General features: G+C 40.7%; 1 protein-coding gene across 9 annotated transcripts in view; it reads left to right on the top strand.

The window, feature by feature from the left end:
* The window catches only part of LOC117400251 (voltage-dependent L-type calcium channel subunit beta-2-like), a 119,530-nt gene that overhangs the window by 52,349 nt on the left and 41,181 nt on the right, over positions 1-26,000 (top strand). For 2 of the 9 annotated variants that reach the window (XM_059023142.1, XM_033999900.3), the window contains exon 1: positions 21,833-21,951. The exons of 5 other annotated variants lie outside the window; for them this stretch is intronic. In XM_059023142.1, coding sequence (XP_058879125.1) covers positions 21,919-21,951 — 33 coding nt within the window. In that variant the 5' untranslated portion in view covers positions 21,833-21,918. Of the gene's footprint in view, positions 1-13,510; positions 13,761-21,832; positions 21,952-26,000 lie in introns of those variants that run through there. 2 more of the 9 variants (XM_059023140.1, XM_033999902.3) reach the window with 2 other exon arrangements.

A 26,000-nucleotide genomic window follows, 5' to 3' on the forward strand; every position in this document is an offset into this window, starting at 1 on the left:
AGAAAAGCTCGTTTTTTTGTTCGTTTTTTTTTTCAAAGTGTTTTTGTGTGTTTTTGGGGAAAAAAAAAAAAAAAAAAAAAAAAAAATATGGGAAGAAGCGGACGGAGGAAGCAGCAGCTACAGCAGCGTGGGGCCGGTCGCAGGTCCCACTGTAGCTCAACCATGCTGGACGTCTGCCCCACCTGCTTGAAAGGTGAGGAGTGGTGCTTCGCTGTTGGGGAGGTGGGGCACATAGCACCCGACCAACCCCCTCCATGGCAGGAGAAAGAGGAGCCAGAGCGTCCAGTGAGGGAGGACCTGCATCCTCCAAAGAGGACGAATGCACTCTCCTCTGAGGGAGTCTGGGACTGGCTGGTGGAGCCGGGGAGGGATTATGAGGAAGCCCTCCCTGCAGTGATCAACCTCCTGTGGGCAAGAGATGGGGAGCACTGGGAGGCCTGGGAACAGCAACACCACCCAGCTTCCCTCCCAGACATCGCAGCCATGGTGTTCAACTACCTGGCTGCGGATATGGGAGAGACCCTGCTGCTGCCATCTCCAGCACAAAAGGGAGAGGAGCCATCGCTACCGTCTCCACCAGCAGAGGGAGAGGAGCCATCGCTGCCGTCTCCAGCGCCAGAGGGAGAGGAGCCATCGCTGCCGTCTCCAGCGCCAGAGGGAGAGGAGCCATCGCTGCCGTCTCCAGCGCCAGAGGGAGAGGAGCCATCGCTGCCGTCTCCAGCGCCAGAGGGAGAGGAGCCATCGCTGCCGTCTCCAGCGCCAGAGGGAGAGGAGCCATCGCTGCCGTCTCCAGCGCCAGAGGGAGAGGAGCCATCGCTGCCGTCTCCAGCATCAGAGGGAGAGGAGCCATCGCTACCGTCTCCAGCATCAGAGGGAGAGGAGCCATCGCTACCGTCTCCACCAGCAGAGGGAGAATGCCTGCTGGTTTCGCCTCCACAGCCTGGGGAGGAGCCCGAACGTCCTACGCCCGAGTGGGAGGAGCCCGAACGTCCTACGCCCGAGTGGGAGGAGCCCGAACGTCCTACGCCCGAGTGGGAGGAGCCCGAACGTCCTACGCCCGAGTGGGAGGAGCCCGAACGTCCTACGCCCGAGTGGGAGGAGCCCGAACGTCCTACGCCCGAGTGGGAGGAGCCCGAACGTCCTACGCCCGAGTGGGAGGAGCCCGAACGTCCTACGCCCGAGTGGGAGGAGCCCGAACGTCCTACGCCCGAGTGGGAGGAGCCCGAACGTCCTACGCCCAAGAGGGGGGAGTCGGTGCGTCCACAGCCCAAGAGGGAGGAGTCGGTGCGTCCACAGCCCAAGAGGGAGGAGTCGGTGCGTCCACAGCCCAAAGAGGGGGGAGTCGGTGCGTCCATAGCCCAAGAGGTGGAAGTCTGCGCTTCCACAGCCTTAGGACCCAAGCTGCAGTCCCAAGAGCCAGAAGGGGAGGAGTTACAGGCTCAACCCCCTGAATTTTTCTGGGGGGGAGAAGGGCAGGATGCTGGTGTTCCCCAGCAGCCTCTATTTATGCTGCTGAAGGGAGCATGGCACACACCAGCCCAGCCGCCACAGCAGAGGGAGCCAGCACCGCCACAGCCTCCCTCTGAGTGGCCAGCATCCGCCCCATCGCTTCTGTCTCCACCATCACCAGGAGCAGAGCAGCAAGAGCTGCCTCTGCCTCCGCCACCTCCACCAGCAGAGGGTGAATGCCTGCTGGTTCCACATCCACCGTCGTGGGAGGACTGCTTGCCCCTCCCACCTCCACCAGCAGAGGGTGAATGCCTGCTGGTTCCGCCTCCACCGTCGTGGGAGGACTGCTTGCCCCTCCCACCTCCACCAGCAGAGGGTGAATGCCTGCTGGTTCTGCCTCAACCGTCGTGGGAGGACTGCTTGCCCCTCCCACCTCCACCAGCAGAGGGTGAATACCTGCTGGTTCCGCCTCAGCCGCCGTGGGAGGACTGCTTGCCACTCCCAGCTCCACCAGCAGAGGGTAAATACCTGCTGGTTCCGTCTCAGCCGCTGTGGGAGGACTGCTTTCCCCTCCCACCATTGCCATTGCCTGGGGATGGCTGTTCTGCATCGCCTGGGGCTGCCTTTTGTTCTCTACAGGACACAGGGTACGAGGGAGAAGTGGAGCTCCCGCTGCCGCCTCCATGGCCAGGGGCTCCCCTCCCGAGTTCGCCTCCCGGGGGTCCGCTGCTGCTGCCGTCGCCTTCCGAGGGTCCGCTGCTGCTGCCGTCGCCTTCCGAGGGTCCGCCGCTGCTGCCGTCGCCTTCCGAGGGTCCGCCGCTGCTGCCGTCGCCTTCAGAGGGTCCGCTGCTGCTGCCGTCGCCTTCCGAGGGTCCGCTGCTGCTGCCGTCGCCTGGGGTCGCCAGGGATCCTGCTTCGCCTGGGGTCGTCGAGGGTCCGGCTTCACCTGGGGTCGCCAGGGATCCTGCTTCGCCTGGGGTCGCTACACGATGGCCGGAGCTCCATGAAAGGGAGCTGCCAGAAATGAAGAAAGGGGGGGAGGTCAGGAGACCAGCTCCCCCAGCCGCACTTTCGCGGCTGGAGATCATGTGGTCGGAGCCCCAAGGAGGGGAACTGCCGGCCATGAAGAAGGGGGGAGAGGTCAGGAGACCAGCTCCCCCAGCCGCACTTTCGCGGCTGGAGATCATGTGGTCGGAGCCCCACGGAGGGGAACTGCCGGCCATGAAGAAGGGGGGAGAGGTCAGGAGACCAGCTCCCCCAGCCGCACTTTCGCGGCAGGATAGAGTGTGGCGGGAGCCCCGGAAGAGGGAGCTGCTGGCCACGAAGAATGGGGGGGTGCCAGAGATTCCACCATGGCCACCCCCCAGAAGTAACTTGCTTCCCCCTCTTCCGGGACTTTAAGACTGAGGGGGGAGGTGGCCGTTGGGGCCATGTGTGCTGCGCACAAGGGGGGGCATGTGTGGCGGAGTGTCCCGCCCCTATTTATTATTATTTGTATTTTTGTTTGCGGCGCGGGTAAAAGCGCCGCGTCTTTTATTATTATTTAAAACCCCGTGAGGATGCATGGCTGATCAGCTACTGATTACTTAAATAGCTGACAGTCATGCATCCTTACCAAACGCGTGCAGACTCTGGCCGGGGGATAATAAGATAATTACCAACTAGTTAATCCCTCGGCCAGAGTATATAAACCTGCAGCTCTCTGCACTTGATGTTGGGGTGTTGGAGTAGAGAGTACGGGGAGCGGAGAGAAGGAATAATATTTAAAAAACAATTGCTAATACGTGCTGGATAATCCAGCACGGCACTTACTTGTTTGTTTATTTATTCGTTTGGCCCTCGTGCCCTTTTGTTTGTATTTTGTTTAAATATTTTGTTTGTTTGTTATTAAATACGCTGAGTGCTTTTGCACTCAGTTTCACCCGCCCATCCACTGTTTGGAGTCAGTTACTTCCTGGTCCGTGACGTCATCCACCACACCACTGCGAGCCAGACTGTCACAGTATATTGTTGGGAAAAAGGACCGGACATACTTTGTTTCATTTTTTGCATCATGTTAGTAATAAACACATGTAAGTTATTTAGTAGGTAGTCTACAGAAGGTATTTAACTTAAATGTCATGTATCAATATTACAAATATTAGTCAAACATTACTATACTGCACATCTATGATTTTTTAACTGCTTCTGTCTCCTAGGTCCGCTTTGCAAATAAACTTTAAAACACAGTGAGTACTAGTCGGGTATTATAGTAATGGTCATTACATACATTAGGTATATGTGCAGTATAAGTTAAAGTAACCAGATGTCCTTGTTTAGGCAAACATCCGGATGGAAAGGGTCAGCTGTTCTGGAGTTATGTTAATCTTCTGTATTGGCTCAGTACTTCTTATGTAACACATACTAAGCAAAGCTGTCCATTTAAAAAAAAAAAAATCCATCTGAAATATCCACTTTCTGTAAACTGTCGTCTTCCTTTCTCGTACAAGGCACATGCTGCAGCTCAGACAATATTAAATACTATTATTCTTTTTTCTTTGGGGGAAGGGGGGAGGGGTTACGTTATTTTACATTGCATTCTCTATACCGAAATGTATTAAATGTTCCTCTAATCTGCATGACTTTGAACTCTGGTACTCTGGTCATGTTAACAGGTTTTGTAACAATGCAAGTTGAAAGCACAGGAAATGGCTGTTTGCCCAGGGCCTGATAATCGCTTCCCCTTTGTTCACCTTGTAGCTGCTTTTTATCCAATTAGATTCCAAGCTTTTTACACAACATTAAGTTAGGTACTTGAAACGTACCTCGTCGTCCAATTTAAATGTAGGTTTGTCCAGGAAGATTTCCGATGAATTATTGGGAGGTAGATGTCAGCTTTAAAGAGATAAGCTACTTATCTGTATTTTATTTCTTGACATTCTGTACCGCACCTCACCAAGATAAGTTGATCTTGAATGAGTAAGTAGAGCGTTTTAATTACAGCCAACCTAGTTTAAGTCCATTGGACCTGTGCCAGTGTTCTAAGAATTAAAACTGATCCACCAAACTTGTGACTAGAGTTCAAGGCTGCAAGCACTCCCGTAATACAAAATGCAAATACAGTTAGAAAACCTGATCACTGAAGATTAAATGAATGAGTTCAGTTGTAAAGTTGTCATACATTGCCTTAAATTATTAAAGCCTAAGCCATTGAATCTTTAGCAAATACTGTCGAAGTATTGACTGAGTTGCTGACCTTGCAGTTAATCCTGGGCAGTCTGTGTTCAGACACTTTGCCATATGAATGCTGCCACACATCTCAGAAATTACTAGATGGAAGAAAGGAGAATAATCATTTGTGCTATAATATGCTTCATTGTATAATAAAATATTATTCTAAAATTATTTGCACTGCATCTGATTATTAAGCTTTACTATATGTTACTACGGTGAATCACAGTAAAAGCAAACCAAGTTGAGGATGCACTACAGTAGATACAATAAAGGACAATAGAATAATTTATTTCCGGAACTGTGTTTTGTTTTATTATTACGAAAATTTGAATTTCACTTTCAGTTCCTTTTGATGGAAAATACCTTCTGCCTGTGAAATATGATGGTTATTTTTTTTGCATGTATTATTACAGAAGGGTAAATTGAAATGTGTTATAGTGTAGCACCTTGTTTATAAAATAATGAGACCGGTTATTTGAACGAGTGACTCTCTCCATTACAATCTGCTTAAGGCTATCCATCATTTCTTCAACGGAGCACAAAACACTTTTGATTCAATGACAAGACAATATAGGCCTACTTTGATGGTCAGAGATGCTCTAATACGTATGTTGGCATGATTATGGTGTAAAGTTAAAATATCCTTTTAAACAATTACATGGTTTATTTGTGTAATACAGCTATGGCCAAAAGTTTTGCATTGCACTACAGAATTTTGCATTTTGCTTCATAAAGTTGAATGAAACCTGCTGAATAATGTTACATTAACATATTGAATTACATACCACTTTTTAGTTTTCCATATACTTAACGAAAAAACTGACAAAAATGGAAAAATGTGACATTTTGAAATCTAACATGAAAACATTGTACTACTATTATGGCTTCCGGTAGACTTTTGCAATATCATTTTGTAGCTTCTTTGATTACATGATGTTAAGTAAAAGATCTAAATTATGTTCATATAGTGTTATTTTTTAATTAAGTCTCAATCCTTAAATTCGAGCTGTGTGCTCCCCTATGGGATATTGTACATTACACAGAGCTGCGTGTTGAACCACTGTTTATTAGCCTTTTGCCCTTATTAGGTTTTCTGTTCTGTTGCAACTTACTCTGCATTATAAGACAGCTTTTGTGCATTAAACAGAATTCTATGAATGTATGACCCTCAGCAGGGTGCTAAAAATTCCCAGAATAGTATTTGTATGCTCCAGGTGGCATTTTGGACAATTAATCTTGTTTAGAAAATATTATTATTATTATTTATTTCTTAGCAGACACCCTTATCCAGGGTGACTTACAATTGTTACAAGATATCACATTATTTTTTACATACAATTGCATTATTTTTTACACATGATTTTTACATACAATTACCCATGTATACAGTTGTTTTTTTACTGGAGCAATCTAGGTAAAGTACCTTGCTCAAGGGTACAGCAGCAGTGTCCCCCACCTGGGATTGAACCCACGACCCTCCGGTCAAGAGTCCAGAGCTCTAACCACTACTCCACACTGCTGCCCCAAATATGATGTTTTCTGATCTGATGAGTTTGTATGATTTGACTCTCTCTTTAATTAACATAAAATGTCAAGAGACATGCAATTAATAAGCAGTGAAAAAATTAAATTAACTATTATACAATGATACTTTCGTGTAATCATTGAATCAGAGCATGGGAAATATACATTATTTAAATGATCTTATAAGTGTCAAATGACATGGAATTGTTTTATCGTATAGTCAACTCCCCAAAAAACTTTATCATCACTGAGATGTCATTCTAGAGCCCAAACAATCAAAGCGACTTATTGTTCAAAAGCATTTATTAATCATCTTACAAAAAAGATTAAAGTATTTGTTTTGAGTTTTTATCATATAGTATAATGCTTCTTTCCACGACCAGGCCTGACTCCTCCCTTCTGTGTCATATGTACCCTTTGTTTTTAGGTTCTGAGCTAAACATTGCTGTCATGCTGTGAGTACAGCTTCACTCTGTTCCCACACGCATAGCAGCTATGATAATTTATCATTAGGTGGACCATAAGGAGCATTTCCTGATAGTGGTTACAGTTTGATTGATGAACATGGTTCTCCAGGGAGTTTGCAGTTTGTGTGTAAGTCTATATGCGAGACAGGGAAATACAATGAGGGCTCTTCTAACACAGAGACACATTGAGAAACATTTGAACTGGGTCAGTTGGCCTCACCACATCTCCATTAAAAATATGCCCTTGATAAGGCAATTTTAGATAGAGGGTCAAAGAAACACATTTCTTGTTCCTTTATGAACAGTAGAGGTTTTTAAAAAAAAAATGCTTGTTAACTAGATTTTAGCCAAGGTTGCTTGCCCTTGGAAGTCCTTTGGGACTGGTGGTTGCTATGATGTGGAATGGTCAGTCTCAGCCCAGTTCCTAGTATCACAAAAAAACACCTTCACAAATGGTGCAATTTGAAGATGGAGACTTACTATCAGACTACTGTTGATTGTGCCTGCAGTTCTGTCCTGCCGCTTTTTATAAGCACACCATTCATTATAAAATTACTGCTGTACTACAGTGCTACTACTATTAGATATGTCTACAAGTACAGTTTATTAACTGGCCTATAACTGGCTGCAGGCACACAATCATTCCTCCCACCTTGATACCTGCTAGCCACTATGCCAGGCGACATCCTTTCATGGCAGCAGTAGGAGGTTATAAATGGTAACCTGTTGTGCTCAGAAAGCAAAACAAGAAATAAAAAATGGTGTACTTGATACAATTTTACAGGAAATACTTAATGAGACACTGGGCTCTAAAAGTAACCACTAAATAATATAAATATGCAAAAACTGTTTTTCTAAAACATAGGAGGTGCAAATAGAGCAAGAACTGTGGATAGATTTCAGCAGAGTATTATGTTGGGTGCAGTTTAAGGCATCAGCTGTATTTACTTTCACTGTGTGCTGAAAATAAATGAGGGTTTTACATAATTTATTACAGTCATGGTTAACAAAAGCCAGCCGAGCTGCATTTTCTAGGTAATTCCCCACGAGCATGCCTGGAAGAACAAAGGTAATACTTTTTTCTTTTGTTTCCTGAAATCCATGGTAAAGAACTAATGATGCTGGGCATCTCCACAGGCTTTTCTGGTTTGTCTTAGCTTTGACTTTGTGTGTAAGTCTATTGTATGTAATGCTGCCTTGGGCTTTTGTTTTGAATTAAGTTGTGCTTCCATGATGTACACAAAACACTGTACTGTAGAAAACAGCTGACTGCTAATGAAACTGGGATAAGCTCAGGTCTCTGGAGCTAAAGCACAGATATGTGGAGAATTGTACCCCTAGGGTTATTTATTTTTATTTTATGACAGCCCAATACAAAATGTGTGTCCTTTTAGCACTTTCAGTTTATCAGATGTTAATTGAAAGGTCCTGGTGTGCTCAAAATTAATCAAATAAAATACTGTTACATAACGTTTGTTGTTACGTGAAGAAATGTTTTTCTATTTTGTTTGGTGTATCGAGGCATTCCGACTGTGATAAAGTATATGCTATTTTATTCAATCAAATGGAGTTCAGCATATGACTGTTTGTTTTTAGAGCTATCCCATTTTCTACTAAATAAGAATTTACTCTCAATTCCTGTGGATGTACCCAGGATGAAAAGGGACAAGCTACAGTAGAATAGAGAGGCACCACTGTTTGCTGTAACAACCAAATTAAAAGACAGGAATGTTAATAATTGGGGAAAACAATAAGTCTAAAGTGAAAGCTATCCTTTCAGTTCTTACTTTTATTAACAGGTGCCTAGCTCACCAATGACGCTGTTATGACTTGGTTGCTATGGCAATAAGTGGTTCAGTCTCCTCTTCCAGGACTGGTTTACTTGCTGCGATGCAGTAAAACAATAACATTTGGGGCTTATTTTAATTTACAGAATCCTGTATAATACAGATAACACTCCGACTGACATTTTTATCAAAATAAACATCCACACAAACACTTCAAAAATGAAAAACAGATGAGTCAGATCCGTTTCCCTGGTGTAACACTGCCGCTGTGAGTAAACAGTCTGAAGTGGAGCTGTGGAATGATTCTGTGACAGCAGTGTGAATTAGGACATCTTGCTATTGCTGTGTTGAAAGCAATCTCCCACTGGAGAGGTTGAGTAATCCCATTTCTCTGCTAATAATAATAATAATAATAATAGTTTTTGTATGCTGCTTTTTTGCTTAATGTTCTGTCACATTTACATGTCCATAAAACTACTTATCAAAAAATGAATTTAAGAATGTTCTTTATTTATCCAGGAAATACGTATAGTAGAGGATACTCCATTAACGTTCATGGTTATGAGGATGGCCGATTGAAATAAACATATTTTATAGTTTCCGTAAGGATGGCTGTTGCTATTGTATTTACAATTACAGTACATTTAATCCTGTTTAATTTGATAGCCAGGGTTCAAATCCCGGCTCAATCACTGACTCAGTGTGTGACCCTGAGCAAGTCATTTAACCTCCTTGTGCTCCGTCTTTCGGGTGGGACGTTATTGTAAGTGACTCTGCAGCTGATGCATAGTTCGCACACCCTAGTCTCTGTAAGTCGCCTTGGATAAAGGCGTCTGCTAAAATAAACAAATAATAATCAGAAATAACGATATTCAAAGTACAGCACAGTTTGTAAGGACCCTTGTGTGTATTGGTTTAATTGAGTTCTAAAAAATTGCCTACCAGTTTACTCTTATGCAAAAGGGCTTGCTGTAAGATTGAATATAATATTTTTTTCTCTCAGTGGAATGTTTAGAAAATGTATTATTTGAATAGAAAGCAGACAGCATATCCCACATTGTAGGATTACTGTACTGTAGAATACAGAATACAAAACATTTCATTTGATTGATTAATTGTATTAAGATTAGGTTATGGAGATTTAGAAACAAGGTACTATATGGGCAGTACTGCTTCTATGTTGTGGAGGCTGCAGTACAGTATAATGAGGGCACAATGCTGACAGTTTTCGAAAGCTAAGAAGGGATAGTGTTTGTATCTTTCTATGTAAATCCTGGATTGATGCAAGCTGTCTAAATCTCTTTACCAAGAAGCAATCATTAAAAGGCATGATGGGAAAGAGACTACCCCTTTGCAGGGTATAGCGGTCATTACAGGATTTTCTTCAAATAAATAACAAAGCTCAATCAGAGAGTTGTGCCATATATACTATATACTATAATATGTTGCCGTGACTAATACTTTTTTACAACAAGAAAATAACAGCATACAATTCTGAATTTCTTATTTTACATGTATTACTGTTTTGAGATAGTATAGGCACAAATGAGAGTTTATGTCATCAAAGTACATTGCTGTTGATCAAGCACTGTAGACACTGCATAAATCAAGCACTGCAGCTGCTATATCTGTCACCCTAATTTTGAAGACCTAATTTAGTGTGGATACATTTCTTACAATTCAGTGTTGTATAATTAAATATCACTATTTAGATTCACAGGCATAAAGATCAATTGAATAGACCCCATTGTATTGCTGGTAGACCTGGTAGAGTTAACAGTGCCATGGGAGGATGCTGTAGATGAGGTGTATGAGAGGAAGAAACTGTGGTATGCTCAACTGGCCGCTGAAGCGGAACAGCAAGGATGGAGAGTCCGTGTTTACCCAGTGGAGGTGGGTTGTCGAGGATTTGTGGCACACTCTACAACCCGGTTTCTCTGTGGCCAAGAGTTGCGTCGCACAGTGAAGAACTTACCTGAAGCAGCAGAGAGGAGCAGCAACTGGCTGTGGTTGAGACTGAAAGATTCTGGTTGGGGATCTCAAGCACAATCAAAAGAAAGAAACGCTGATGTACGGGTAAGTAAGCTGGGCTGAGTTGAGTGGGGGATGGAGGGGGGTGATGTTGGGATGCCAGAATCACCGTCGAGCCCTCTTGAGATGTCGTGGGCTAGTCGACGAAACACTGAGGAAGGTGCCCACTTGAAGACCCCAGAGATGTACCCTACTTAGCTCAATCCAGACGGTTGTCATGGTGATGCGCTGGGGAGACCGCACTGTGGTTGATCCCCGGAGCCAGCATCGCAGCCGTTGTGTGTGCTGATGCTCTAGGGAGGCAATAAGCTGATCCCTGGAGCCAGCATTACACTTCAGCCATCAACACCAGAGAAGGATATCTACATCATCATATGGAAGGAAGCGCAAATGGATGGAGACACAGATGGATCACATTAGTTTACTGTAAAGCTACGTCTTAGTTGGTGCTTATCTTGGCGAGAGCCGAGTTCAAATCAGCATGAAGTTTTAACATCTACTCTCGTGTAATGGAAATCTGTAAAAAAAAAAAAAAAAAAAAAAAAAAAAAAGGCATTAAAATATCAATAATGTGACTTCATTTCACATTTAAAAATACTACTACATCTGCTGAGGATGGTCATCACTGATGGATTTTAGGCAGCCAGGATATACTTCTTGAAATATTTTTTAACAGCTTGCAGAAATTCATCCCCATAACACGACTGGGAAAAGATGTGTCACACAGAAGCTTTTCCCATTACCAGTAATGAAGTTACTAGTCTCTACCGAGCTAATCCCATGGCTTTACTGTAGCATTCCCAGAGCAGCAAATCATTATTATGTGATTTTTGGTTTTGTGCCATGATCTAAAACACTTTTGGAAAGTTCTATTAATTTTTTTTTTTCAAAAATTGATAGCTGGTGTTACAGATGGATTACTGTTGAGTCTTCCTGAGGTGCTGTGGACTAGTCGATGGAACACGAAGGCGGGAGGTGCCCACCTGATGACCCCTGTGAAGTGCCCCTCCCAGCCCATTCCAGACAGTTGCCATGCTGAGGCGCTAACGAGGCCCCAAATAAACTGATCCCTGGAGCCAGCATTGCCGCCGTCGTGTCTGCTGATGCGCCAGACAAACTGCACATAGGCTGATCCCTGGAGCCAGCATTACACTTCAACCATCAGCACAGGACCAATAGGAAATCCACATTACCTGGCTGAGGAAAAGCACTGAAGGCTCATATATTACAGTGAAGCTACATCTTGGTTGGTCCACATCACTACTATCTAATTTTATCTGTGCGAAAGCCGAGTCCAATATTGGCATGAAGTAAATAACAGCTACTCTCATGTAATGAAAATCAAAATGGTAACACTTGGCCAACTGCATTCCTAAATGAATGCTTGAGGTTGGTGGTCAGCGAGGCTAAGCAGCTGAGCATGTAAACATCTGAACAGAGAATGCTGCCCTGTTGCTCTTCATGGCAAGTGGAATTTTTAGTTCCAACAATAGTTACAAAAGAATGCGTTGGAGTTGTGTGTTTTTTTTTTTTTTTTTAACCATAACTATTAAACCCTCAATAATGCTGAATTTAGTAATACTAAAATAAAAAGATAGTACTGAAATAGACTGTAGAGTAAACTAACAACTGCTGTACTCCCTTTGGTTTCTTAATACATATTAAATGATGGTATAAGGTTGCTATATTTATTACTATAGGTTGCCAAATGTGTTAAATAATGTCTCTTATAAAAAAAACAAAATCATGGGACAGTTTTGTATGCATATTGATTCAAAGTCTTTATCCTCAGAAATCACACCCTGAAAATATTCTGAAATGTAATAATTTTGTGCCTCACCTCTATAATATGAGTATGATCTAGAAGCCAGTCAAGCACTATATACGTCAGACCCCCATTGGTCTTCCCAGCGTACGCCAGGTGGTATGCAGCATTGCTTCACAGCAAGGCTCTCAGAAAATGAAATGAAGCAGAAGTCACAGTGCGCTTGTCTGTTGGCAGTAAACCTGGTTCAAGGGTCACACTCCCTGCCTCTATGAATGTTATGTCCATATTCCTTCCTGAATAGAAGGGTCAGAACCCACACAAAAGGTGGTCACCTTGTCCTAGATTCTGAACTTGTTAAGAAATAAAGAATTGCATTTTACCTATATACAGGGATCCACTCAACAGTTATGGACAAACCTGGTCATTGCTCCATACAAGCCCTAGCAGCACTTAAACAGTGACATGCTGGCCTCTAATTGATGGGGCTAGTTCAGGGAAAAAAAACGATAAAACATTGCATGAAGATGTGTTACACGCTCTTCCCCATTCCAGTTTAATGGTGCCTCTTGAGTACCTGCTATACACTCTACAGTTTTAGTATTTTGTTTCATAAAGCTTAAAGTCTGAACAACTCGGTTTCATTGAACAGGGTCAGCTTGATGGAATTATCATCTTTTGATCGCCTGATCAATTCGTTATGCACTGTAGTACTGTAATAAAGTGTTATGCGGTCAGAGCAGTCACATGGACATTCACATCTGCTGCATCACCAGGGAGGCCCATTTTAATCCAAAAGCATTACGAGTATTCAAAGTAATTGCTATATTATTTTATTACATAAAGGCTGACTTCTGGAATGTGAGATGCTGATTGAATTGCATTGGTGCACAGTACGTGTCTCTGTGTGCTGCGAACATATCCGTATAATACATGTAGCGGTGGTTAGCTAAAGCAGAATGTGCTTCTCTTTTAATAAGTAACATTCATAAAGAGTGGTCATCACTGAAGCTTTTTTAGTTCTGATCTGCTTCTGCTCGCTCCCAGTCATGCTTCCAGGATCAGTGAAATATAATTGTACTCTGTTCTCTGCCAATAAGTGTGCAGGCAGCAATGTGCAGCTGTAGGTTAGTTTACGTCACATTGACTGGGGGGGAAAAAGATCCTCCCAATCTGCCAGTTAATTGATGTTGACAGAGCTCCGGAGCTGAGCCCTTAACCTAAATCAAAACTGTAACAAGTCAACAGCTGAGAGAAGTCAGCTCTTGTGCGTGTGGTGGGCATGCTCTGAGAAGTGTTGTTTCCTGGAAGGCCTCATTCATCACAGACAGAAAAAGAAGACGTTGTGTTTCTCAATGAGGAGGGGGGCCAGTCTCAAAGCTTTCACTGGCTTAGTTACGCTTGGGACAAATTATTTTAAAGAAGCTGTACTTCAGGCGGTGTGGCTGACCCACTGCGAGCATTTACACTGGTATGCTGGATACACATCTGATGTCTCCACGAACTAAACACGTACTATCTGGGGTAAGCAGCATATGGTTCCAAGTGTTGCCAGGAGCAGAAGTATAACATTGTGTTGCAAAACGAAGTTGGCCTAATTATCTAGATGTGCTATTTAACTGAGGCAAAGTTTGTGTGTGTGTGTGTGTCAGTGTGTGTGTGTGTTTAACTGGACAGAGCTAAACAGAAGGAAATCTTGTTAATTAGGAAGTGCCTGGAGGAATGCCTTCTCTGGTGTAAATGTTTTCTGGGAAGATTCCATTTGATCTCACAGGATCCTGGCTGATAAAGTTTAGTATGGGAGTTTCATTCAGGAGTACAGAGGCTGCTCAGGTTTTATTTACTACACTTGGATTTTAGATGAGTAGCCTTGCTTCTGGTAAACTAAGCATTTCAGCATCCATTGTTGGAATTATAGAATTAATCATTTCATGTGTTCTGCTTTTTGTCATGTTCCAGTTTTCACATCTTCAACTTAAAGTGCACTTCATTTTGGATTATTTAAGGACAGTAACCTCAAGTAACATAGGATGCTTCTGCTCTATTTTTAGAATTACATTTTCCTTAAAACTACTTTTCTGCAGTGTAATTTGTATTGCTGCAGTATGTATACTTTCAAGATTTGTGGGGTCTGCTTAATTTCAGACACCCTGGTACAAGTTTAACACGGTACATGTCCACAAATGTAGCAGTTTTCCCATGCTTTTACTGTGCATTTACCATCATTTACAATGGTTTGCCATGTTGTTCTTATAAACATTTGAAAATTGAACAAGTCAGCACTCCTTAAAAAGGATATTTCTATTTTAGTTTAAAACATGGTTAGGCAGGCGACAAAAGAAAAAAGATAAAATAGCAGACGCATTGCTATCAAGCCTTCGTTGGTGCATCTTCCACTGCTTTACAATGCTTTCACTTCTGTGCGTGTATGCTTTATTACACCTTGCCATGCTTTTACCATGATAAACATTTATAAGGGATACATTAATGATACATCTGAATATCTCTTAAGGAAAGTCCACAGCATTAGGAAGACGCATGTTATTTTAGTAAATTCAATGTAAAGTACGAATGAACTTCACCTGGTACTTGGTTGGCAGTATCTTGCAGTTCATGCACTTGTTTTATTCAGTCTATTCTTAGCTTACAGTAACTTTCATTTGGTTCACTTTTAAGAGGAAAGATGCACAGTGAAATTATCCAAAAGTACAGTAACCTGCAGCAAATCTGATTTAAAAATAGACCAAAACCTTAGACTTATTTGTTAATGGGTGAAACCTAACAAAATAGGTTAGTTGCCAAGCTGTTTGAGTCTTCTGAACAGAATAAAATTAAGGAAACCCTGCAACTCAGGTATCAAAAAATACTTTATTAGCTAAACACACCTTAAAAAGTGCTGCGTTTCGGCTTAACATTGCCTTCATCAGGGAAATAATGCCGTGAAAGAAATACACAGTACTAAAGAAACATGAGCAGTGGAAGGTGAATATATAGTATAATCCAAACTCCTGGGGGTAAGTTTTTTTATCTGAAACACCATTTACAAGAACATTTTATTTTTGATTTTAACATTTATGAGTGTGTCCCTCGAGTCAGCCTTCTGTGAAGAAGATTTAAGCAGTCACTGTTCCCTTATTTTACAGCTCCGTGACATATGCAGTACAGTTAACTAATCATGTGGCATTTCATTTGCACACTCTAATAAGCTGTTGCCTGCTTACAGAACAACACACTGACAGATCTTACTCTGCAAAAAGCAAACAGAAGACAATTCTTCAGTGTTCAATTTTTTAAATGATAACCGGTCGCCTAAACAAACAGATGCCTGCTTCCTTTGTTCCTGAAATCATTCCATTATTAAAAGATGCCCCTGGGCATAAAAGCATTACCACTAACATATTGGAATTAACCCTGTCCCTGCCAAACTTAAATTCAAAGCAGTGTGGAGTAGGGCAGCAGTGTGGAGTAGTGGTTAGGGCTCTGGACTCTTGACCGGAGGGTTGTGGGTTCAATCCCCAGTGGGGGACACTGCTGTTGTACCCTTGAGCAAGGTACTTTACCTAGATTGCTCCAGTAATAACCCAACTGTATAAATGGGTAATTGTATGTAAAAATAATGTGATATATGTGAAATAATGTATAATGTGATATGTTGTAACAATTGTAAGCCGCCCTGGATAAGGGCGTCTGCTAAGAAATAAATAATAATAATAATAATAATAATAATAATAAACCTTTATTTACATAATACACACTATTTACACACAGGCCTTCTAACCTGCCGCTGGGAATGTTTTTTTTTTTTTTTTTATTTATTTATTTTTTTTTATTTCATGCCCCTGTTAGTTTGTACGTTTTAAGTTAATGGTAGGTTTTCATTTGAAAATGTAGCTCTGGCAAATTCAAGTCTTAGTGGAAATCTTTCGTGGAAATCATTATTTCCAGCACAGCAGAAACACAATGTGTGATTCAAGTGACTGAATCGTCATTTCAACTCCAGAAAGGGAATAATTGCCACTTGAAAGGAAAAAAAAAACAAATCCTATCTGCAAGGTCGGTGCACTGGGGGGCATGCAGTCTTTGTGACTCCTCTGCTGTGCAGACTGACAGTCATAACTACAGGGCTCAGATACCTCCTGTTTTCTTGACAGAAATAGTCAGTACCGCTGAGTCCTTCGGTCTGGTTGTGTGCCTCTTAAGTTACACCCTAAAAGGGCCAGGTTACAAGTACTGCTGTAATCCTCACGCTTTCAGTGTTTTTAGATGGGACTGACAGCTTTTCAAAAGAATGCAGTTGACCGCCAAATGTTCAAATGTTAAAGTCTTTTTTTGGAATATGGTGATTCTTAGCTGGTACTGGGGTCCGCCTATTGAAGTTATTTTGGTAATGGAGAATGTGTTACATTACTGTAAATGACTGTATTCTACTTTGTAATATGAGTTGTACCAGTAAATATATTAAGAATGGTTATAGAACTACCAGTAATACTTTCATACTGCTGTAATATCCTCTGAAATAATATGAACATGCATGCTGATCATAGTCCAACAATTTCAATACACATCAAGGTATGCATCACTGACATTACACCAATGAAGAAAAAAATATATAGATATATTTTGTTATAGTGTATTTTTTGTTCTTCAAAATATAATGATAACAAATAGTACTTTTGTATATAATAAGATAAAAATAAGGTGATATTGTATACTGTAGACCATGACAAAGAAAATATCTTAGATTGGTTTTTAATCTGCTGTAATAGGGTTAGGTTAATCAAGGTGAGGTCTTAATTCTTTCTCTGCCAATATACACTTCCTCTCCTGTGGTGCCAGGTGCCACTGTAAAAATTACACCTTTACATTGTTTTCAAATCATTGTTTAATCGTTTTACAACTGCATACAAATATTAACATAGAGATTTCAAATGGGATGTTAGAAAAGTGCATCTGCTGGAGAGTTTTTCACTGTGTTGCTAGTTTCAAAACAAAAAAAAAAAAAAAAAAAAAAGCAATGACAGTACTACATGCGCAAGGAATCAATCATTTTCTTTTGATTCCGGAAACAAATGTGCAGAGTTTACATGCAAAGCTCAGTTGGGTTTGGAGAACTCGATGCTGCTGAGCCTATGCATTTACATCAGGATACGTGGGAGTACTGTAGCTTGAGTATGATTTTAGATTGTGTATATCAACAGGACAACTGTAAAATCCTGATAACTAACTTGCACACACACACACAAAAAGAAATAACAATAATCAGATGATTTCTAAAATGTGTTTAAGGGTTAGTTATACAGCAGACTGCTGTTAAAATATGTTCACAGCAGACACTGCAGTTGTCTTGTGCATTTGTGTATTATTTTGAACCCTCGAAAGAGGCACTGTATTTTCTTTAATAGCTCAGACTTTTTTTGTAGGTTACACACAGTTACAACCCCTGTTTTTGAGGCAGTACAGTCCCGACCAGCGCTCCAAATAAGGTTTTGGGTCTGGGAGTAACTTACCCTCTACTTTGAACACTGAGGGGCTGTGTAGTCCAGTGGTTAAAGAAACGGGCTTGTAACCAGGAGGTCCCCGGTTCAAATCCCACCTCAGCCACTGACTCATTGTGTGACCCTGAGCAAGTCACTTAACCTCCTTGTGCTCCGTCTTTTGGGTGAGACGTAGTTGTAAGTGACTCTGCAGCTGATGCATAGTTCACACACCCTAGTCTCTGTAAGTCGCCTTGGATAAAGGCGTCTGCTAAATAAACTAATAATAATAATAATAAAATGTATTTTCAGGGGGTAAAATGCAACATTACCTTGAAGTCATGAGTAATCTTGATAAAAACTGTACAATCTATAATGTTATTGGGGTAGGCATTAAAAAAGAGCTTTCCATTTTAACTGCAATGTTACTTTGAACTACTGTACATCCACGCGTGTGTTCTACAGGGTTCTTTATCGGTTCAGCGCATTTTTTTGAAGTATCATCCTGACTCTGCAAATTAATTATGTTACTTATATTTTAACATAAAATTCTTCAACTCGGTGAACATGTTAAAACTTCAATAGTTTTTTTTTTTTTTTTTGTGGTTGCCTGACGATGGTTCCAGTTGGATTTGTAGCTGGACTGTGGTGTTTACGCTTTGACATGTTCTTATTCTTACTGTGATTGGCTGCAAAGATGTAGTTGTAGAGTGGAATTTTTAGGGGAGGCAGACCAGCTGTGCAGCAAAATTGCTATGCGCATTTCAGATTTTTGAATGCGGAAAAACGGCACGTACGCAGCTTATCTGGACCGCTCCTTAAAGGCACTTAAAAGGTTAAGTAGCATTAGGTTTCTGCTTTTATAGGATTATTTTGCGTTAATTTTTAATCGATTTTAGACCCTTTTTGCGCTTTCAATATCTGCTCTTGTCCAAGCAGAATGCCCTTAATTTACATACTAACCAGCCTATCCTTTTGTTATGTTACTAGAATTATGGCAGTTTACTCAAATCCAACATCGGTTAATTGTCTGTCAACAAGATATAATTATTTCCCATGGTTAAAATGAACCATCCACCAAATATAAGTAACGGCTAATTATAAACTTGTCTATTTTAACAATTGACTTTAAGTATTATTAGATATGTGACTTAACCTTTCAGAAGTACTGTACAGTACATATGTACTGGATTCTCAATCCAGTATACTCAGTTAGAATAGACAGGCACTGACGGTACTGTATTACTGAATTGCTTTGTGAAAATCAATGTCAGTGCATCTGTGTGCAGAGAGGAATGTAAAGGATTACAGTTGATTCGAACTGTAGACATATTTTAATCAACCACATACTGTACATACAAAATAAGCACTTAAGCCATCTTGCAGAAGATAAAGCAGGTCTGCAAGAACTTAATATGGAAACATGGCATTAGAGTCTGACTGGAAGGTTCATTTGAGCTTCCTGAGGAGGGTATCTGCTGTATGCACCTGCCTTGACACTGTATTTGAGTGTTTGCTTCAGAGAATTCTGTGTTTTAGTGACATTTGGAGACATAAATTAAGAAGTTCCTGAATGGAGTTCTAACTAAGGTTTTATAATCCATTTTGTTAGCATTAGTGTAAGGAGAAAATGTATTTCAAACACTTTTTACGTGATTAATCTGTAATTTGTAAAAGCATGTGTTGGTCCAGCATAAACTATTGTCTATTGCAGAATGTAGGTGCTGTAGAGTATTCTTTTAGGTCCTACAGTGATATTCCAACACAGGAACCAATGTGTGTTAATCACTGGAGTTAATAAGGAAATTAAGAAAATGCAAAAGTAGAGTATTGCCTGAAAACAACTTTTGTCAAAAATAGGTTTAGGGATTTAAAGCCCAGGAGGTGCCTTTGCTGTTATAGGTATGCATCATTGGTGGTGTACTAAGTTTTAGGTCAATGCATCTTTATATTTGCTAGTATTATTAGATACACTATGTGACTTAACCTTTTAGAAGTACAGTACATACTGGATTATCAGTACAGTATACTCAACTAGAATAGACAAACACTGTCTGCATTATACTTCCCAAAATTCAAGCAACATTTGTGGTGTAGCAAGTTTTATGTCAATGTGTATTTGTATTAGCTAGTGCAATTGCATTTTCTATTCCGGTAAGTCTTGAAGTTAAAATGAGTTGATAATATCAGCGTCTGTAAAGCCATGAATGGAGTTTTAGTCCATTGCGTATAGATAGCTCCTTTCAGGTATTTGAAAGCAAAGAGATGTCAGACAGTGATAAAAAACAGCGGAGTCTGGGATGGGGTTGTATTTACGTTTCTGATGGGCAGTGCATGGTCTATTTATGCTTCAGATGAGTTGGTTTACATGGAACATGGCGTCACATTCATGTATTATTACTTAATGGAACTATGGTTACAAATATGTAAACAACATATTTTCCATGGTGAAATATAGCCTATATAGAGAATAGTAGATATCAGGGAGTGTATTATAAATAGAATAATGTATGGGTCACTGTCACAGGGATGCCTTGGGTGGCGTGTGTGGTGAGGAAGCAGTACACAGCAGACTGAATGCGGGGCTGAAACTGCTGTAGTGTATTTATTAATCAAACAGCAACATAAATCAGGGGCCAAAACAAACAAGTACCTGTAGGGTTATCATAAACTGGTAGCAATCGTTTTACTGTTTGTGTTTGTGTTTGTGTTTCTCTCTCTCTCTCTCTCTCTCTCTCTCTCTCTCTCTCTCTCTCTCTCTCTCTCTCTCTCTCTCTCTCTCTCTCTCTCTCTCTCTCTCTCTCTCTCTCTCTCTCTCTCTCTCTCTCTCTCTCTCTCTCTCTCACCAACTACTTAGGTGAAGCTTGGTCCTTATATAGCAGGTGGCTACGAGTTAATTACACAATTGGCAATCAGTTAACGCTCAGCCACCTGTCACATTCCACAATTGTTCAGTTAACCCCATCCTTGCCAACTAAGTAAGAAATAACCCACCCAGGAAGTGCTGTAAGAATTGTCTTACCACACACCCTGGAGTGGGTCATTTCGCTTACAAAATGGCTAGATTTTTTTTTTTTTTTTTTTTAATAATATATCCTTCCACTGACCAAAAATAGTCCCTGAAGATAGTAAAATTTTTTAGATAAAATGACATTTATGAACTGAAAGCACACTGATTTCCCACATCTAGATTGTAAACCAGCATTACATGATATGTTGACTAAACGACTTCCGTGTCAGTTTGCGCAGTGCTGCAGTCCTTCACGTCTGCGGGGAGCACAATAGAATTCTATGCCGAACCCGACCTTGTTTAAAAGCCCGACGGTTGTGTCAGCAGAGAGCAGGATATTTTAATTTTGTTTTAAATATGTTTCTGAAATCGGAGGGTAGTGGTGAGATGTATCTGTTGTGTCGAATTTAAAAATTGCATACTGGCTAGTCAGTTTTACAAGGCGATGTTTAGTTTAATAAGTAGATGCTGCTGATGCTTATATATTACATGCTGAGTGAGACTAGCGTGGTGACTTCTCAGATGGCTTTTGAATAGTGTTACTGCTACTGCTTGCCTCGGAGTTTTCTTCTGCTCTGTTCCCTGACTAAATAAATACCACAGTATATTTGCCAATTTTTCTGTAATTGTGACAGAGATGAAAAAAAGCAGATTGTTGAGTGATTTTTAAATGATGTTTAAGTTGTATGTTGACATTTTTACTTACAGAAACACTGTTTAGATAATTGTTACTATTAAGGCGTATTAATATTGCTAGATCAGTTAAGTAAGTTGGTCTAAGATGTCATAGCCGTGCGGTAAGACAATAAGGTTCAAAAATCACTGTACTGTAACTGCATCTGCTGAATCTTAAGTAACCAGAACATTTGGATTTCCATCTTTTGTAAGCATCGAACTGTGAATGAAAGCCTCCACTCCTCTTCATTTGCTCTAGTCTCTTTCTAGTTTTAGAATTGTACAGCAAAACTGCTGCAGCTGCTTTTACTACATTCTGGAATTTTCAGGCCTGCTCTGCTTGCCAGAGTTTAATTTTTCTAAATTGCTGGTTGAGGGGGAGGGAGTCTGAAAGCTTCAGCAGTACACTAAAGGAGATTTCCAAGCGTGGGAAAGAGACAGCCCAGTCCTCCAGCTGGGGGAGACGGAACCTTTCTGTAAGAGCTTGGTGGCCATGGTGGATAGTTAATTTATTCAGTAAGACATGTACCGCTGCGACAGTGAGGAGTCTGATGTGGTAAGTTTGATAAGCCGCTTTAGGTGCTACAAGTGTGTTGGCATGCAGACACTCGGTCAGTGTAACTTATATTCCATCTAGTTTACAAATGATACAGATCTTATTTTCATGCAGGGTAGATACATTTCAAGCGCTTACTTTACCATACTAATAAAATATTGCATTATTCACCAACAACTTTAAACATTTGAAAGGCTTGATGACCCCCTTCATTCTTTTTAAAAAAAAAAAACATATCTGACTTACTGTTGTCTGAATACCGAATGGCTTCTAGATGTAAACTAGTGATACCTGCCTCCCGTATGCAGCTTATCTTCATTAATGTACTGTACAAATTGCTGTTTTAATGGATTGATAAATTTTTTTATTGATTTGAAATGTCATCAGCCTTCACCAGAATGTAATGTAGCCTATACTGTAAGAGATGCTGCCTGTGCTGCAACATTTCTATGGAGGGAGGTCACTATCAAAAATATTCATATGCGTAAAAATAATCTGTACTTGTAATTACAGTTACAAATCAAAAATACAAGTACAACTGAAAAAAAAAAAATTACAAGTACAAATCAGAAAATTACGAGTACAAATCAAAAATATGAGTATGATTCAAGAAAAGGTACGGGTACAAATCGCAAAGTTACGACTACGACTCAAAATTACGAGTACAACTCACAAAATAACGAGTTGGATAGAGCGTGAAATCACTGTCAAAAATACATCACAGAGGTCACAGGACAGGCTGTTGATTGGGGGAACAATCGATTCGTATTTAACAGCGCATGCGTCCAGCACCTTGCATTGCTGATAGAAGGGAAGGAGTGGCTGCATGTTGGTGAAATTTGTAGGAGGAGTTTTCAAAGCGGGAATATGTCACACATGATGTTTAAAATATAAAGACCACTATGTTTACTTCTGATTAAAGAAACTTCCCTGTTCAAGAACGTGGTTGGTGTCTCCTCCCCGAACAGTCAATGGAATAGAAAAACAAAGATGAGAATAACATTAAAGTGTATGACAGGGAGCTCTCTGCATTCCATGTGTGTGTGAGTCGTGAGTCATGTGTACCTTATTAGGCTTTTGTTAGCCCACTGTACTGTAGTTTAATGACACATGCTTTCTTTGAAGTGCTGTATTCTAGCAAGCAATAAAACAGTATTTTTACAGTGTACAGTTTACTATTAGCAAAGAGACAGAGTTGTTGACCAAATAAAACGATATTTATGCACATGATTTTTTAATTGAGTCCAAATAAATATTTGGTTGTGTATTTATTACAGAGACACTTCATTTCCACGGCTAAACCATTATACTGGCCTAAAAAGTACAGGGTCTCATTGTTTATTACTGAAAATGAAAATAGCATTTCAGGTAATTTTATTATAAAATGGAGGCAGGCCAAATTCAGTTCTGCAATATTAATAGACACCAATGTGTGTGTGTATATATATATATATATATATATATATATATATAATCTAATTTTACTGTATCCCTGCAGTGCTTAGACCTGATAAATGGCTGTAAACACTGTCCCTCCCCATCCATCATTGGTTTAATGGTTCATTAAACAGCTTAGGCTTTTAGTGTTATTACATGTGTTGTGTGAGATAACATTAATCATGAATTAATTAATTAATCATGACATAAAGTGACAGCGTAGCCCCAGTAATAAGCATCCAGTTCCCAATTAATATTATTCCATACTAACATATAGGCTACTGTAGTGCAATTAGTCACTGGGGTCAATTTCAGTTGATCAAAATGGAGCTTTTAAAAGGCTATGAAAATTAAAGTTCTATGTGCATCTTCAGTGTATTTCTGTCAGTAAACTTATAAAGCACGGATTTAAACAGTAGCATTTTGTTCCTCCGCAGTTTAAATATGTTTAAAACACAGGAGACTTATTTAGCACAGTCGTCACATGCAAGAGTAAAGCCAGGCCAGTAATGTTCTCTTTAAAAAAATAAAATGCTTCTTGTGAAAAATTGCATCTACAAACAGAATATAGATTAATTGATGTGGTACATACTGCACTGTTATTATTTGTTACCACAACATAGTTTCTTAAATACATACACTATAGTAGTTTAATTTTATCTACCAGAAAATCTTGAATGAGTGCTGTGCAGAGTGTACATACAGTATGTACATCTTGAATGAGTGCTGTGCAGAGTGTACATACTGTATGTACATCTTGAATGAGTGCTGTGCAGAGTGTACATACTGTATGTACATTTTGAAAACTAGTATTTTAGTAGAGGAGGGGTTTAACTGAAGTGCAACACTTTTTTTGAATTTGAATCCTGTTTTGGTTTTCATATCCATCCATCTTCTGTAAAAGTGCACACTCAGCAGGAATGACACTGTTTGTTTACCAGAATAAAGCTCTACAGTATTGTGCAATTGAAGGTGCTTTTATGTTGTGCAGCAGGGATCTCTTTTTGGTATCATTTAAGCTGTATAAACACTTTTTTGGTAGCTTAATATCATCTTGACATCCAAATTATCCAGGCTTAGGAAACTGACAGACTATATAAGTCATAATTAACAAATTCTGAAAGAAACAAACTTTATGATATTGCAATATAAAACATGACCATTAATAGCTAGTTAATCCCTCGGTCACCACTATAAGAACCTGCAGCTTTGGCTGCACGGGGAAGTGTGTTCAGAGTGGAGAACGGTAGTCGAGAGAAAGGAGGTAATTAAAAACATAGAAAGCTTAAAACAATTGCTATTCATGCTGGTTTACACCAGCGTGATACTTGTTTGATTATTCAAGTTATTATTTGTTTGTTCTTTTGGCCAACGTGCCTTTTTGCTTTTGAAAGTGTTTTGTGTTTTGTTTAAATCTTTTTTTATTTTTGTTTAATTAATAAAAAGCTGAGCGCCGGAGCGTCTCCGTTTCACTGCCATTCCTTGTTTTGGTTTCATTTCCCTGGTCTGACGTCACCCCTGCAGCCATCTCTGTCACATAGTCACAAGAAGCACTGCTCATAAAGATATTAACATTATTTCGGAAATCACATCATTTCGGAAATCACATTAGCACGATTATTTAATGAAATACGCATAACGACCGCTTGAAAATTCCAAAACCAATGTGTCACAAATGGATGGCTTGAGTGGCGTGTGTGGTGACGTCACGGACCAGGAGGAAGTGCAACACAAACGGTATGGGCTAAAACGGCTGTAGCCGTGTCTTTAAATAATAAAACAAAGACTTAAACAAAACACAACAAAAGAAAAGGGCACATTGGCCAAACAAAACAGACAAATAATAAACAGCAAGTTCTTATTTTTATAGAGTACCTGAGCAGCCGGGTAAGAAGGGCATTGGTCAGAGAAGCCAGCAAGAGGCCAATGACAGCTGTGAAAGACAGCATTCCATGGCTGAGGTGGAAGAAACTGTCCATGTGTTAATAATAGCTCAGGTACTCCACAAATCTGGCCTGTATAGAAGAGTGGCAAGAAGGAAGCCATTTCTGAAAAAAGCCCATGTAAAATCCTGCTTGGAATTTGCCAAAAGGCATGTGGGAGACTCTGAAAAGATGTGGCAAAAGATTCTGTGGTCCGATGAAACAAAAATTGAACTATTTGGCCTAAATGCAAAGCGTTATGTCTTTCGCAAACCCAACACAGCACATCACCCAGGTAACACCATCCCTACTGTGAAGCATGGTGGTGGCAGCATCATGCTATGGGGATGCTTTTCATCGGCAGGGACTCGGAAGCTTGTCAGGGTAGAGGGCAAAATGGATGGAGCTAAATACAGGCAAATCCTTGAGGAAAACCTGCTTCAGTCTGCAAAAGACTTAAGACTGGGACGGAGATTCACCTTTCAGCAGGACAATTACCCCAAGCACAAAGCCAAAGCGACACTGGAGTGGCTTAAAAACAAGAAAGTGAATGTCCTAGAGTGGCCCAGTCAAAGCCCGGACTTGAATCCGATTGAGAATCTATGGCAAGACTTTAAGATTGCTGTCCACCAACGATCCCCATCTTGCTTGACAGAGCTTGAACAATTTTGCCAAGAAGAATGGGCGAAT

The sequence above is a fragment of the Acipenser ruthenus genome, chromosome 4 (genome assembly GCF_902713425.1).
Source record: "Acipenser ruthenus chromosome 4, fAciRut3.2 maternal haplotype, whole genome shotgun sequence".
In the NCBI taxonomy this organism is placed as follows: Eukaryota; Metazoa; Chordata; class Actinopteri; order Acipenseriformes; family Acipenseridae; genus Acipenser; species Acipenser ruthenus.